The sequence below is a fragment of the Scardinius erythrophthalmus genome (assembly GCF_964197995.2).
Source record: "Scardinius erythrophthalmus genome assembly, chromosome: 5".
In the NCBI taxonomy this organism is placed as follows: Eukaryota; Metazoa; Chordata; class Actinopteri; order Cypriniformes; family Leuciscidae; genus Scardinius; species Scardinius erythrophthalmus.
This window is the reverse complement of record NC_138225.1, coordinates 24,640,591-24,657,728: the sequence shown is the minus strand read 5'-3', so window position 1 is coordinate 24,657,728 and position 17,138 is coordinate 24,640,591. Positions and strand designations below refer to the sequence as shown.

The following is a 17,138-nucleotide window of genomic DNA, read 5'->3' as shown; positions in this document are numbered from 1 at the left end:
TATCTGGATAAAGAGACAATTTTCTTTCTAAAAAAAGAAGACCCTATAAAACAGGGCACCAGTTAGTGTGATCATATTCATAACGGTCTTCCATGGATGTCCAAGTGTTGACAAAGGATTTCTAAAAGTCAACCAACATTTCACAAAGTTCACCTTTTCTTCTTGAAAGATTTTTCCATCTGCAAGTGTATTTAGACCTATGAAAAATACATAAATGCACCTTTCACATAGGATTAAAGTGTTTATTAAGTGTAAAAGTAACACTGACCTGCCTGTACCAAGCATGTTTCTGAGGATGTCATGTCATAAAATCTGAACACAAAGGCTTAATAAGAAAAAAAACTTTAATGTATAAACAATACACACCCAATACATAGCCAACTTTTAAGTACTGTTAATGTGAAGAAGCTGAACTTGACAATACACTAAAAAGAGACAGTGATTCAATACACACTCAGTGTTCCAGCGAAACACCGACAACAGTAAAGGTCTTTGGGAATTTCTGATGAGTCTCTGCAGTTTTGAACAGAGTATTACACAATCTGCTGAAATGTTTAAAACAATGGCCTCTGCCTAAACACAACTGTTCTGAAATAAATAGTCACACTAAAGTTCTCACTAAATTTAAGCTGCAGCTTTCAAAGACAGTAACACTAATGAGATTAATATATAATTTCAAATGTACAAATATGAGGTATGTTGTTCATTTTTAAGAACATTTATACGCATATCAGTGACAAGGTTTTTACTTCCTTCAAGTTCCAGATATGCATGAATGTTAACATACCTGACTTCTAACTACAAATGGAAGCAAGCTATTGATCCACTAGAGGTACTAGAATGAGATATACTGTACATGATCTTATGTAACAATTTTAGACACTGAAAAGAAAAAAAAATATGCCTTGTATATTTTGTAATAGAACTTGAGTTTATGAGAAATGGAAATTGTTTATGGAACATATTCAAAACATAACCAACCAAGAAATGAAAGTAGAATAAACATTCCATGAGTGAGAAACAGCCCACAGACATGCTCAATTTTTCAAGGTCAATGACCAGACTGAGACAAAAATTAATTTCTGTGTCAACACCCAAAACCTCTGAAATGTGAAAGTGATAGAAGAACTGGAAGGTTTATGAGATCACAGTCCTGCTCTGGGCTAATCAGTGCTGCAGGCGAGCTAGAAAAGGCACAAAACGCCTGCCGATTTAAAGGAGGACATCGTTATATAGTGTACCGTACACTGATTAAGAGAGAACATTTCTTGCTGCATTCAAAATACTAAAACTCCGCACACAATTTATACATACATATGATGCAGAACTTCTAAATTTAGCAACAAATGCTTTATGCTACACTGTTATCACATGACCTTACTCTGCTGTTAGTTTACACAACTATCTTCTCACTAGAAATTCTTACCTCTCTCAAAAGATTTTCTCAGTACTTAGCCAAATGTCCCCATTTTTTCCCCATTGATGGAGCTAATTTATTGAGTAAGTGAAAATGCAAAACAAATGGCAAATATCTTTAGAACATCCTAATTGAAACCATACTGTTTCATTCTGAGGGGGTTGTAGAAAAAAAAAGTAATTTAAAGTAAATCCAATAAAATAATCCCTGAGGTATAAGAGCCTTTAAGATGCAAAGATGTCTATTAAGTACATAAACCAATCCCTCAGTGTAAAAAAACAACAACATAAAACTGAATGACTGTTTAAGTTTATAAACAATATATATTTTAAAACATGCACAAATCTCGAGCGTACATTATTACATTCAAATTTAAACTGCCACATTCTGTTCTATTGAAAAGTATAATACTCTGTTCAAGCACCGCTGGCTTGTGATCAAGTCCCCAGGGTATAGATACAGGTAAAGCACCGTGTTACTTTACCGAAGTGGTTTCAGCTGCAGATTGTCCCAATGCAGTCTACAGACAGGCTATTAGTCTTCCATTACCCGTTAATTTATTCTCAGTGCTACAACCCAGAGTTCTACGCCATCTCTCGTCATTCCAAGTCCAGGATCCCCTCTGAGAGGGCGTCTATGGCTTTGGAAGCAGCGGAGGAGCTTCCTGGTCCTGAATCCATAAACATGTGAGGGATCTCACTTCCAAAGTAAATCTTACTATTAGCTGCTATTGCCTTAAATTTCATCAGCTGGAGATATTCAGGGGTCAGCTTGAGCTGTGAGAAGAGAAGAGATGAGATGAGGAGAGTAACATGTTTCATAAATCAATGAGCACGTTAATGATGGGGTACAGTTTTAATTGTTTACCTTATTGGCCTCAGCTGTCCTCTGTGCGGTGTAGAAATCTGCATCTGCTTTTGTTTTCTGCGTAGCAAGGAAAGCGCTGTCTATAAAATCAGCAACAACAAAAAAAGAGTGTAAAATGAACACAACAGAAATCACAGCAACATTCAGTCAGAATTGTGTGATGAAGGAGAGTCAATGCAATTTAAATTCATGCTAAGCATCTCATATAATATTCAGGCGGTTCACCCAAACCTCTGAAAACTCAGTTAACAATAAACAACAATAAGTTGTAATTATAATTTAAAACTACGAGTTTGTGACTGCTTTTTACAAGTCGTAATCTTGTAATTACTGTAATTCCGACATAGTGTGAAAGCATCTTAGTATCTCAACATGTTGGCCGCCATGAGGCGACCAGCTTCCACGTAAAATAAAGCAGACGACTATTAGACGACTGGTATGACCGTCTACATGTTTTTGAAGTTTTTTTTTCTTTTTTCTTTTTTCTCAAAAGTACTATTCATTTCACTATAGCTAAAAAAAATTAATGTGGGGAAAAAATGACTGACTTTGTTGCACTCCTGCCAGATTAGTCACTAGTTTTACAAACAGCATTCAAAACTCAGTTGAGAATTGAGACATTCTGGCCAGTTTCAGTACCGCTGGAAAGACCAGTACAGCGGATATCCAAGCATTACGAGACCGTACATACAGCTACAGCAGCCCTTTTAGAATTGTTAAGCAACCTTGTCAGAGATCAAAACATGATGAGGCCTTCTAGATAAAAACAAATCTCTTTATTATTTCCATCCAACTATATGTATTGTGTTATAATGAATAACGGCATAATAAACTAAAAGTTCCAAAGCATGATCAGAACAAACAGTCCTTGCATGAAGTTTTTAGCTTCACATTAGTTCAGACACTCCATAACAACTTCCTAACAAATGTTCTCATAAAACCTTAACACTGTGGCTTTCGGCATGTATGATTCAGTCCATTTTCTCAGGAAAGTCATTTTCCCAGTATTACAGTTAGAAGGCAAAGAAACCTAACCTTAAAAAAACATTCCAAAAACTGCACAGTAGAAAACATACTGAAGAGTCAGCTGATATAGCTTCATCATGCGCTATTTACATAGAACGGCCAGTGGAAGTTATATATTATAGTTATATATATATTCTGGTTAAAGGTGGTATCAGTGATTTCAGGCCCAAAAATATTTTTATCACATTCATCTAATCTTTCCTAACGATCCGCTAGCTGCCCGCCCCATAAGCATGCCGTCAAAAAAAACGCGTCTCTGTAGGCAGCCTAGGCTCTGAGATCTGCACACAAAAACAAATGGTTTAGCCAAACACTCAAAACCAAAACAAATAGTGTTCCAACCAATCACCGACAGGGGGAGGGTGTTGTGAGGTTTTGAGCCAGTTCCTTCTTCAGCTCTGACTTCGCGTGCAGCCGTGCACGAGCACAAAACCTCACAACACCCTCCCCCTGTCGGTTCGTTATGAAAGATTAGATGAATGTGATAAAAATATTTTTGGGCCTGAAATCACTGTTACTAACTTTAACTATTCTATGTAAATAGCACATTATGAATTGATACATAAATAATACATAATTCATTTTTGTAACAAAGATAGTATGTCAATGGACACACTGGTTTGATTTGTAGATGTCTTGCACTAATGACAGTGACTTGCTTTGCATGTAATTGTTTGCATTTGTCTTCTATGCAATCATTTATTCTGTCTGTAGTTTTGTTTTTTGCTCATTTCATTCTCACATAATTTTCACGTTGACGAGACAAACTCTTAGAGGTATTGATGAAAGTTTTGAACCTGACAGCTTCTGTAACAATGTGCTTCAAAAAGTGATCTGCATGCTGATTTGGTAGACACTTTAAATACACCTTTGCTGAATAATGAAAGTATTCATTTCCTTTAAAAAAAAATCTTACTCAATCAGAACTTTTTAATTCAATTTATGAAATAGGTACATAATGCTATGGGGTCATTTCTTCCAAACCCTGACCATTGTTAATTTTTTATTTTGATCAAATCAGGGCCCAAATGCCCATATGGTTAATCCAACCTGTTTTTATTCTCCTACATTTCAGTCTTGAACCTCAGGGAACATGAACACACATTCACCTACCTTCAATTTCTGATATTTTTTTCTCTGTTTCTTTTTCCATAACTTTCTGGCCATATTTGATTTCAGCCACCTGTGCCACCTTCTCTGCCTCTGCAGACAGGAAAAAAGTAGAGCAACATTCTTTTACTTTTAAATAAGCAACAACTTCATCGGAATCCAATCCACACGACCAAACATGCTAATCAGGCGGAGTGCTAAGAAAAAACATCTTTGTTCACCAATGACAGCCTTTTTCCTCTCCGTCTCTGCCTCCTTCTCCACCACCTTCTGTGTCTGAGCCGCAATCAGTAACTTTGTTCTCTCACTCTCCCTGAGAAGACACACAAAATAAAGAAAAAGAGAGATTCTGTATTTCTGTTTCAAATAATCTCAGTTGATAAGGACTGACAGAATATTCTTACTTTAGACCAAAATACAGTGTTGCAGTTTAGATATAGAATGACAAATTATGCTGTAACCAGGGTCCAAAATGTAGTCTCATATGCAAGTACAAAGTTACTTGCAAGATGGCAACATTATACATAATGTGAGTAACATAACCTGTACTGTGTGTCACTAATATGCAGGGTTATCAATTAGTTAAAAAAAAGTAAGAATAATAATTCCTTTGTCATAGAGGCATAATATAAATCATGGCCAGTTAGAAACAATTATTACCACTACATTCACTCACTGTGTTAGTGTTAGTTCCTTTTGGGTCCTGGTTGTAACACAATAAGCTAGTACATGCAAAAGGTTCTCATAAACTCACATTAATTCATAGTTCCTGCGAATGCTTTCTGGAATGTTTGGTTTAGTAACACGGACCGCCTACTTACGGGGAGAGGAAAAAAAGTTAAAGACAGACAGACATTCTTTTTGTTAATAAACAAAATCTAATTATAGATATTTGACTTTCTCTCTTCTTTTTTTCCACTTTTTGCTGCAAGAGCCTTGGGAAAGGAGTCAGAAGAACAAATGGATCTCGGAACAAAATTAATGGACATGTTTACATACTCCTCATGTGACTCACAGCTCATCGTGCATCAAGTGAATGACACATTACCCACGAGAGTTCCATACGAATATTCACATTACAAGGAAGCATGAATCAGGTTACTAATGATCTCAGTGTTGTACCAATAAGCTGATGACTTGCACATTTTTAGTGATAATATATACAAAGGAAATCTACTGCTTGCACAGTTTATTACGAGGAAGGCTGTTTTAAGCTTCTTTGCTTGAGTCTGTGAAAACTTGGTTAATCTGCACCAAAGGGATTTGATAAAGGAAATCGGATTTCTGCCAAATCAAAGCTAAATAATGAAAGACAAACACATGCACAAATACACAGAGAGATTATAGCAACATCTTATCTCTGGTCTTACAAAATGTATAACAAGATAAAGTCTTGAATGTTTTTGTAATAAATTACGAAAGACCATGGTTATCTTTCCTGAATTCGAAGGCCCCGTTTAAAGGGATAGTTCACCCAAAAATGAAAATTAGCCCATGATTTACTCACCCTGAAGCCATCCTAGTTGTATATGACATTCTTCTTTCAGATGAATACAATCAGAGTTATAGTGTTCCAGTGTATAGTTCCAGTGTTTACTCATTTGGCGTAAATCAATGCGTGCAGCCGTCTCCCGGAAGCTAGTTATTTTAGTCGATAAAGTTTCAAATATGGATACTTTTCTTACACAAACGCATCGCTTCACTTCACTTCAGAAGGCCTTTATTAAGCCCCGGACACACGTGGAGCACTTTAATCATGAATAGATGCGCTTTGATGGACTTCCAAAGACATACAGCCATTCACTGCCATTATAAAGGTGGGAAGAGCCAGGACATTTTTTAATATAACTCCGATTTGTATTTGTCTGAAAGAAGAATGTCATCTACACCTAGGCTGGCTTCAGGGTGAGTAAATCATGGGCTAATTTTCATTTTTTGGTGAACTATCCTTTTAACTAAGCACTAATGTATAACCTGTACAGAAGATAGAATGTTGACAAGAACAGAACTCTGTGGATTGGAGCACAAAACAGACTAAATTGGCAAAAAATGTTGAATCCCACCTGAATGATGAGTCCAGGTGCCATGCTTGTAAGATCCTCCTGTAGCGTGAGTTTTAGATTTTCATCTATTTGATCTAAGGCCGGAGAAGAATCAATAGGTCACTTTATGAATGATACACAGAACTTATACACATAACTCATTTTCTTATCACAGCACAACGGCAAATATTTACTTTCTTTATGATTTAATGCCATATCAGCATCAATGGCTATATATATATTCATGGAAAAATCAATAGTATCTGAATTTTTAAAAATTATTATAATTACATTATATTATACAGTACTGTGCAAAGGTTTTAGGCATGTTAATACCCCCCCAAATGGTTTTAAGTCAGTTATTTATATCTTTTGCTGTAGTGTGTCAGTAGGAAATATCAGTTTACATTTCCAAACATTGTTTTTGCCATTAATTGTAATAATCCAGTGAGATTTCTGTATGCACAAGGATATGGGATCTGATCTCACTATCATCGAGTCCGTCTGTGATTACACGAAGAAACAGAAAAAACTGAGACAGACTAAATCCAGAAGAACTGCGGGAACGTCTCTAAGATGCTTGAAGAAACCTTCCTGCAAAGCTACAGTATTGTGAAAAGTACTGGCACTTGTGTTAAAATGCTGTAAAGTGAGAATGCTTTCAAAAATAAAATCACAAATTGAATTTATTTATGATTTAATTTCTATTAACTAATTCAAATCAATATATGGTGTAACGACCCTTTGCGTTTAAAACGGCTTTTGTCCAGGTACACTTGCGCATAGTTTGTCAGGTTGCTTTGCAGGAAGGTTTCTTCAAGGAGATGTTGGAGATGTTCCCGCAGTTCTTCAGGATTTAGTCTGTCTCAGTTTTTTCTGTTTCTTCATGTAAACACAGATGGACTCGATGATGGTGAGATCAGATCAGACCGGCTATTGTCAGACTCCTTGTGCATACAGAAATCTCACTGGATTATTACAATTAACGTCAAAAAGAATGTTTTGAAATGTAAACTGATATTTCCTACTGACACACTACAGCAAAAGATATAAATAACTGACTTAAAACCTTTTTTTTGGGGGGGGGGGGGGGTCTGGTATTAACATGCCTATGACTTTTGCACAGTACTGTATATTATGATTACAATTGAACAATTTTCACAACTGCAAATAAAACGCACTTCAGAAGCTTAAAGGGATAGTTCACCCAATATTTATGTACTACAATACTATAATACTATTTGGGTGAATTCTAGTCACATATGCAACACCATCACATCACCACTAGAGGGCTGTAATCCCCTCACACCATTGTGAAGTGCATTTGTTTTAGAGATATAAAGCCACTATGAACTTCTCACACTGCAAAAATTTTAACATGCATTTCTAGAGCTAAAGAGAATCCAAATGAATTACTGTTAAGGTGTTTCATTATGAAAAAAAAACAAAACATATTTTTTATTTCCTAAACCTTCCTAGTGAATTATATTGTGCATTCAGGGTGTCTTGACATTTTAGTAGAGAAAAATATGCATACAATTATTTAAATTCACCCATCAGTTTGAAGGGAAAAAACTGCATTTACAGAAATGCACTTTCAATGAGAGTCTTTTATGAGGCAGTTGCTGTCAGCTGCAAGGAAGAGACCCTTGCTTTGAAATATGGGTCTTAAAGCAGCAAAATATTAACATGTTTAATGATATAAAATCATTTAACACGGTACAGCAACACAACACTTACCAAATAAACCTATGTAGACCTCCTGAAGTGAGTGCACACTACAGAACTGATTCAGCTCATGGTGAACCTTGTTGAAAATCAGGGCTTTGTCATAGTCAGCAGTGAAGTTTCGCACAATGCCATAAACTGCAGCAGAACAAACAATGATGTTAAGAAAGATGAATAGGGCACATCAAATAAATGACAGTTATAGTCTCACTCATCACTTAAATTCATGGGGAGCGGGAAAAAATATTTATGAGCAAGCAGGCTATGCCAAAAAGGCTCTTTAGTGGGCCCTTCCATGTTACAAGCCCAGGAAAACGTTCCCAGTTGTCCACCCCCAACGACAGCCTTTTATGCACTTCTACATTATAAATTACAAAAAAATCATTTTACCTGCTGAGGGAACAAGGTAGTTCACCACCTCAATCTGATCAAAGTAGATCATTACACCTCCACTGCAAAGCAAAACAACATGTTGCCATTTATGAATAAGTGTGGAAATCAATTTCTAAAATAAATTTCACACAGGGTCTCTCTCACAACAGCATGTGTCTGAGATGATCAGTGATACCCGACTGACAATCTGTTTTGTGAACTTGTGCTATGCCAGATGTAATTTAAAAAGTATTTAGCGCCAATGACCCATTAAATTAATGAAAAACAACAGTAAAGACATTTATGTTACAAGTTTTCTATTTCAAGTAAATGCTGTTCTCTTGAACTTCCTATTCATCCCCCAAAAAAATTTGTCTTGAGCAGCAAATCATCATATTAGAATGATTTCTGAAGGATCATGTGACACTGAGTAATGATGCTGCCTTGCCATCACATGAATAAATTACTTTCTACAAATATTTTAAATTGTATTACTGTTTCATAATATGACTGTTTGCCTTTACTGTATTTTTGATTAAATAAACGCAGCATTGGTGAACATAAGAATCTTCTTTCAAAAACATCAAAAATCTTACTGACCCCAAACTTTTGAACAGCATTCTTTATAGAAACATATGATAACACATTTACCCACATTAAAGTTGCAGTAAGCAATTACTGAGAAAAACTGCTGATATTTGAAATCTACAAACACAACCTTCCCTTCATTGCTCCGCCCCCAAAATAACAAACACACTATGCAACACAAGCAACCACTAACAACATCAGACAGCTTGCGCAAGTGTGGATGAATCAGCTGTGATTCAACAACCACAACAGCATGTGGTTCTGGGAAACATAGCAATAACCAATAGTACTCATGTATGGAGCAGAACCAAAGCAACCTCAGCGTCCACTTTCAGGCCTTCCCGCTCTCTAACGTCTCTCTAGTGCTGGAATTATTTTTCCAATATTTATGCGGATCCTAGCTCTTGTCTGGTCATTCTTCCAATTATTTTCCTCTTTGCTCTTATTATCTCTGCCATCTCTCTTTAGTTTCTACAGTCTTTGTACAAATGTCCCGCTTGGATCGGTCCAATCTACTTTGTTTTTTCTCATATTTACACCACCAGTACTATGTACAAACACAATTTTTTAGCACACACAGAACAGACATCTAGCAAATAAACAAAATAGTTTGTTTAGGTGTTGATTTCATTTTCAACATCATTTCTCAAAAAAAAAAAAATCACTCACTGCACCTTTCAGTAAATATGATAATCAAATACAATAAATACATTATTAATTACAGCAATAATCTGAAAAAAAAAACTCAGGGAAGAAAAAAAAACAGTTTATTTTTAACCAGTTTATCTGGACTTTTGTCAAGTTTATTTGTATAGAACAGTAGAGAGATGACAGGAAATGATAAGGAAAGGAGGAGGGAACAGAATTGTGAAAAGTTAAGCCAGATTTAAATGTCTTAACCTAAACTCTATACTATAGTCGATCAATTGTGTCTGCTCAGTAAATGAAGTTCTCAACCTTCAGCCTAGGTAGGATTTTCCAGAACTGCTGTGGAGCAGGAGCCTCTATTAAGCTGCAGTCAGACTAGGCTTTAAGCATGCAAAGTGTCTTTTCACCCTGCAATGACTAATTATTTTCTTGAAAAGTGTTTTCATTAAGATTTGTTTTACAGCCTGTAGTGTAAATCTCAGAGAAGGCCTCAGGTGTCTCACTTCAGCAGACCTGAGCAAAACACCCAGCTAGCTATACCAGCCAGTGAGGAACATCAGGTGAGATGTAAGAGACTGTATAAAAGTGACAGTCTTTAATGAGGTTGTTAGATGTTCTGCAGGCATCTCGGTTGCGTTGCCTCCACCAATAAAGTCGAAGTTTGGGGATCCGATCTGGAACTCCGTGACTCAAGAGATTTCTAACAAAGAGGAGAAGACTTTTTCCACGACACTATCCCCCGGTTTCACAGACAAGTCTTAAGCTAGTCCCAGGCTAAAATGCATGTTTGAGCTGTTTTAACTAAAAGCAACTTGCAATGACATATCTTAAGATAATATTTGTTTTTTCAAGATGCACACCGGTAATGGTTTTTCTAAGGCACGTTTATAAAAGCTACTTAACTGCCCTAATTGAACTAGGGTCTGATCCTGGCTTAAGCCCTGACTGTGAAACCGGCCTATATGATATTGGCTATACAGAACTGCAGGCCAGATTTCAACAAACAAGAATTTGGTATGTATGTAGCAATAGAGAAAACCAAACGCCTACACTAAAGCTGGCTTTCTTGCTCTTGCTTTGCATGCACATGATTCTAATGAATGAACAATTAACCTCACCTTGTGCCGCATGGAACATTCTTTACTTCATCTGTTTGTAGGGTTGTCTTAACGAAAAGAGAGAGGATGCAATAAGAAAAAGAAAACTGAGTTTAACTATACATAAAGAGTTTGCCTTTTACCTGTACAGATCTGAATGAAGTAATGAACGGCAGCATCAGATGAAATCCAGGGCCACTGGTGGCGGTCAGCAGAGCTCCACCTCTGAGAGGAGAGAAGCACACACAGTTATACGAGCCATAGAGTAGAGACTGACATGCTGTGCAGCATCTGCTTGGTTCTGGGAGCAGATTATTGGAAAATCTTCAGCAACTGACCTGTAGTAAACACCCACATGTCCTTCCTCAATCTTATGAAGAGCAGAAAACATTGCGGCTCCTCCTATGGCGAGGATCACAGAGGCAATCGCTCCCAATGTCATTCTGAACAAAACAGATAATAAAGTACATCTCCATGCTATCAACAGTAAACAACACGTAAAGTAACTAATGTGCATTGTATGCATAATTTACCATTAATAGCCTCAAACAGGAAATGTGTAGTATTGTATCTTAGCAAACAAAGACGAAAACAGATCCCAGAACAACTTAATAATAATAATAATAGTTAAAATATATTGTTTACATGTAACGTTTTGTTGTATCCTGCAGATTAAAAATGCCTAAACTGGTTTGCTGTGCATCAACAATTAAAACGATTATTTTGTGTATTTTATGGGTAGCAGCTAACAGCTAACAACATTACTACTGTGAAAACTACCGACAGATTCATGACAGATTGAGAGAGCATGTGGAGCACTGACATTGCTGTGACTTTGTTGATAAGAGGATTGAGGAAACCAAGCACAAATACCTGAATGCAAATGTCTGTTTTATTGACTGTATATTGTTTGAAAAACCACAACCACAAACGAAACCCTCAGTTTAGTAAGCACTAGATAAGAGAGTTCAAAGCGCGTGTTAACGGTTTTAGAGACAGAATAACATACAGGAAGTCTGAAGTGGTGTTCGGTAAATATATGACTTGAGTGTCCAGAAGTTGCCGCTGGCTATGGGCTTTCTCTTGGTGTTACACAAACTAATCGATACAGTTCTACAAATTAGTTAACGCTACTGTTACTGTGTCAAAATCACAATATTGTCTTGGCGACAAGCTGCAATCTAACCAATAGTAAACATTACTAGCTAGCTTTAAAAAATGTGTCTACAAAGAAAATACTTGAGACATCCAGTCGACGCGATTAAAACACAGAAAAAAATACTTTGTGGATGAATGCGAACCAAATTTGATGTTACCTAAATACGCGCTGTAACTGCTTCGCGGTGACCGGTAGCGAGACACCTGCGATCGATGAGGAAATACAGCGACGCTCTTTTGCGTCTGACGTCACCACAGTTTGACCAGAGGTTTGACCTACTTTTCCGCTGTTGTTCGAGTATCACACCACTAGATGGCGACAAATACCTTCCTATCAGAGCAGGATTGTAAAGCGATAAAGACGAATTGATAAATAACCGGAATTATTTACTTTCCTTTATTTGTTTCAGTGTTATTTTACTATTATTTATATACTATTATAGTATTTAGACCTATAAATATTTCGAATTAGATGAATCCGTTTTCATTTTAATTTTAGTTTTGGTAATTTTGTTATGTGCTTTTGTCATTTCTGTTTTTTTAAATAGCCTAGCATATAGCAGGGTCCTGGAGAGGCAGAATTCTGCAGAGTTTTGCTCCAACTCTAATCAAACAAACCTGAATAAACTAATCAAGGTCTTAAGGGTTAGAAAGCTTCAGGCGGGTGAGTTTTTATCGGGGTTGGAGCAAAACCCTGCAGGATTGTGGCTCTCACGACCGACGTTGGCCACCCCTGCACCAGCGACCCAAGAATTGTTCCATTTATTTACTTTTTCTATCATGAAAAAATATGACAGTTTTTTCGAGAATTCTATGTAGTGTTTCTGCATTACAGTAGCCTATAGGCTATTTTTATAATTTCTACAAAAATATTCCTAAATGATTTAGGCTATTCACTTTTAAATACATGTTCACATCACATTAGAGAAAGCACAACAGTTCACACAAACCTGTGGCATCCTATGACATGCGATTCATCAAATTTAAATGTTGAATGATGTCCACACATACACAACCACATAGCTTTACCATGACTTACGGCAGGTTACTTTCAATTCTCTTTTAATGAGTGATTTCTTTTAAAGCAGTTGTCCCTTTTGACACCTGTGTGTGACTATGATCTGTTTTATCAAACCCTAAATTTAAATGAAAATTCAAGGTAGACTTTGCTCTAAAACCCCATCATAAAGATACATTTTCAAATCGATAGCTAATGATTCATGGGCCATTAGTGCTTGAGCCCAATGATTGCTGCTTGCGGCTATATTTACACTATGACATGAGATTTGTGTTTGACTCCAAATAAGTTAAAGCTTATAGCTTTTTTGCAATGATTTCTGATCATCAAATGATGTTTAATGCAGACACAGTTCAAACAAAATTCTGATTTTATTTTCAAGGTGAACAGAGATATTTAGGGCTTAATGACAGTCACTTTACATTGTGGGATCAGATTATAATCTCTTTTTATTATTATGAATCACATAACTAGGGGCCATAAGAGTAAAAAAAAAGAAAGAAAAAAAGACACAGAACAAACAATTGTGAAAATGAAACTCAAAATGGAAACTTCTTGTTCCCTATATACAACATGCTTCATGTTTTGTCCTTCGGTTTCACTATTTGTTTTTGAGGTTCAGTGGGATGATGATGGTTGTAGTAAATTAAAAAAAAATCGCATCTGGTTGCATCTCATTTGGCGTGTTTCTTGTAGATGGCGATATACTCCTGCACATCATCAGGGGAGCCCAGCACTACAGGAGCCCTCTGGTGGATTGAGTCAGGTTTGATGTCTAGAATATTCATGGCTCCTGTTGTTGCCATACCTCCGGCCTGCTCCACGATGAACGCCATGGGGTTGCACTCATACAACAGCCTCAGCTGGAGCCAGGAAAGAAACATGAAATCAGTGAGACCGTTGCCTCAAAATACATTTTAATATGACATTGATCTTTTTATAACACAAATGCCTTGTGATGCACTGTATAGTTAGCATTTCAAAGCATTCACTGTTTAACCATGTTTTTTTCTCACCTTGCCCTTGGGACTCTTGATATTAGCAGGGTACAGGAAAATTCCACCATAGACCAGCGTCCTGTGCACATCAGCTACCATGGATCCCACGTAGCGCCCTCCATAGGGTGAGCTACCATCCTGCAGGTCAGAGCAAGAACATTATCTTCACAGTCAGTGGAAGAGGCTTATTATGTTGGCTAAAATTATTCACTGTGCTGAATTTGACAAACTTTCTATATAATGTTCTATACTGCACATTCAAAAAAAAAAAAAAAAAAAAAAGGTACTGAGAAATTATTTCAGTCAAAACTTCATTGAAACTTTCCAAACACTTACTTGAGTGAAAGTAAAAAATGTTTTCATTTAACTTTAATGGACTTACTTTTTTTTATTAAGAAATTTAAGATTTCAATAAAGATTTCAATTATTTAATAAATGCTGTTTTGGACTTTCTATTAAACAGAGAGTTATGTATTGCATTAAGCAGCACAGCTGTTTTGAATATTGATTCTTGAGCTTCAAATCAGCATATTAGAATGATTGCTGAAGGATGATGTGACACTGAATCCTGGAATAATAGCTTCTAAAATTAGGCTTTGCCATCATTGTAATATATAATACATGTAAATATATTTTAAAATATATTGAAATAGAAACATTTAATTAAAACTGAAAAAATATTTCACAATATTGCTGTTCTGACTATAATTTTTGATCAAATAAATGCAGCCTTGCCCTTGGCATATGGCGCCCTTGGCCCTTGGCGTGAGACTTTTTTCCCCCCGAAAACATTAAAATCTTACCGACCCCAAACTTTTAAACAGCAGTAAGTTTTCTTAAGTCTTTAGTTCAGACTTGACTCTACCATGATGTTAACTAAAATCACCACAGTTACTAAACAGATACAATTTAATTCTTGGATGTTTTTGTCTAGCTCTGACCCTTCAGTGAGATATGCTCAGAATCTGGGGGCTCTTACCTCTGGGAATTTCTTCTTTTGCAGATATTCTGTGACATCTGGGTAAAAATGCTGTGCATAGCCTTCATTGAGACTGTATATCTTTCCCTTCTTCTTAATCCTGACATTCTGGTCCACAAGTATGAACTCACCGATGGCCTAATGATGGAGGAGGAAAGAATGCGGAAGATTAGACTTTTAAGAGGTAATGCATTGAAAGTATATAAACTTCAGAATATAAGGTATGTAACATAATGCTGACATACAGGATCAAGCATAAAGCAGTTGACTCCCTGGCCTGTGGAGAGAACCATCATGGTAGCACTGCCATAGAGAGCATACCCGGCTGCCACAATGTTTCTGCCGCTCCGCAAGGCATCCTTCTCTGAGGGCTCATCATCAGTTTCCTGGAGATCATGTGCACACAAACAAACAAACAAACAAAAGCATTTATTTAGATGACTGTAAAAACATCTGTTTGTACTGAAGTGGATCTGAAAGTCTGGACTGTACCTTTCTGTAGATTGCAAAAATGGTTCCAATAGAAGCTAAGCAGTCAATGTTTGAAGAGCCATCCAGGGGGTCAAAGCAAACCACGTATTTGCCCTGGGCGAACGAAAGGACAGTGTCATGTAGTTTATTGGCCAACACAAATGCATTAAAGTAGCTAGTTAATACTGATGGATTTAATAAAGCAAAAAACAAAATGATTTCACAGACCACAATACAGACTATAACAAACAAGAAGGATTATTCACATATTAATTTTGCTAAAAATGCAGACTAAAATTATATTAACACAAAATTCCTGCATGTTATTAATTAGTTTTTAATTTTAAAAATTATTTTTACTTTTAATTTAAGGTTGGTCAAAAAAAAAAACAGCAACAATGACACACCCTTTTCTCTGGTTCTATAATGATGGCCTTCTCATCTTCTTCAGACACCAAAACACAGGATGTGAAGGAGGATTTAATCATGTTTATAACAAGATCATTGGACAGGACATCCAACTTTTTCACCTGGTCACCTGTAACATTTGTGCTCCCGGCAATTCCATAGCTGAGAAAGAGAGATGGAGATTTATATAACAGTGTTTGATTCATGCAGAATTGTGTGGCCTGTATGCCTTTTCTCTTACAGTGCTGATAACGGGAATGAGTCAACCTTTGCTCTTATTTCAACAAGAGACAAGGTCTAATCATTGCCTCAGTCTGAAGTGTGTTTGTAAAGTAGCTGAACTGACCAGCCACTACAACAGCGAATTCAATTGACATATGTATTCAATTGTGCAAGCATGATGCATCCGGAAAAAGTGTTTTGCACAGATGAAAATTAAGGTTTACACTATTGAAAAGGTTCTAATCAATGGGACACCAAACCGCATTGTATATTCTGGGAATTGGTAGTATTGAATACCACACTTTTTTGTACTATAAGATGCAAAAATGATAGAAACGGTCTAAAAATGCAGTCATATACTGTTATTTAATATGGCTACAGTTTTTGTGAAAGTCCAAATGTTTGCGTGGTGAAGATGCAACAATAGGCTACTCACAGATTGGCAATCCCGGCTTTTCTGACAGCTGTGGAAATGGCTTTGATGGCCGTGCACATGGAGTTGAGAAGGGTTGTAAGCTCCCCCGTTCCTTTGGCTTTTCTGCCTTCTTCCAAGACAAACCTAGTGAGGGTCACCACATTGGTATCAAATGCACCTCTGTCTGACATGATGACTGACTGCTGGAGCGTGAAACCTCCTCTGAGTTTCTGCAGATTCCTGTCAGAATGGATGTATTAGAACTAAGTCTAGATATTTGACTGGGTTTAAAGGGGGAGTGATGGTAGTTTAGCCAATTGCAGGAAGGGTTAGAAGGGAGGAGTGGTTTTTTGCACATGTAGTTAATGGAGGTGAGGGCCTGGCCGAAGTCCACAGAGTTTATCACAGATTTCACCCTGAGTGCAGGGGGACAGTCAGTCAGTATCAATGGAGCTGATTGTATCAGTTTGACTGATTTGTGATTGACTGTTGAACTTTTTGCTCTTCACATCTATGCAGCAAATTTATACTAGAGTAGATCTTAGTTTTAAGATCTGTGCTTACAATGAAGTTT

At 36.7% G+C, this 17,138-nt stretch overlaps 2 protein-coding genes across 4 annotated transcripts; both read right to left on the bottom strand.

Annotated features, from left to right (window-relative positions):
• Window positions 1-229: 229 nt before the first annotated feature.
• Window positions 230-12,361, bottom strand: erlin2 (ER lipid raft associated 2). 3 transcript variants are annotated; one of them, XM_081364656.1, is made up of 12 exons: window positions 12,212-12,361; window positions 11,234-11,338; window positions 11,039-11,120; window positions 10,917-10,963; window positions 8,581-8,642; window positions 8,203-8,328; window positions 6,484-6,557; window positions 5,175-5,233; window positions 4,642-4,733; window positions 4,424-4,513; window positions 2,285-2,364; window positions 230-2,193 (listed from the first exon to the last, which is right to left on the bottom strand). In XM_081364656.1, the coding sequence occupies exons 2-12, from the start codon at window positions 11,335-11,337 to the stop codon at window positions 2,017-2,019; spliced, it is 993 nt and encodes a 330-aa protein (XP_081220782.1). In that variant the 5' UTR covers window position 11,338; window positions 12,212-12,361; the 3' UTR covers window positions 230-2,016. The 3 variants fall into 3 exon arrangements, with proteins under 3 accessions (XP_081220782.1, XP_081220783.1, XP_081220784.1); XM_081364657.1 differs by having other exon boundaries at window positions 11,905-12,298; XM_081364658.1 differs by lacking the exon at window positions 12,212-12,361 and adding an exon at window positions 11,429-11,469.
• A 1,019-nt stretch (window positions 12,362-13,380) lies between these two features.
• fbp1b (fructose-1,6-bisphosphatase 1b) lies at window positions 13,381-16,809 on the bottom strand. Its single transcript, XM_081364549.1, has 7 exons — window positions 16,586-16,809; window positions 15,927-16,089; window positions 15,541-15,633; window positions 15,294-15,434; window positions 15,049-15,186; window positions 14,088-14,207; window positions 13,381-13,934 (listed from the first exon to the last, which is right to left on the bottom strand). The coding sequence occupies exons 1-7, from the start codon at window positions 16,753-16,755 to the stop codon at window positions 13,746-13,748; spliced, it is 1,014 nt and encodes a 337-aa protein (XP_081220675.1). The 5' UTR covers window positions 16,756-16,809; the 3' UTR covers window positions 13,381-13,745.
• Window positions 16,810-17,138: the final 329 nt, after the last annotated feature.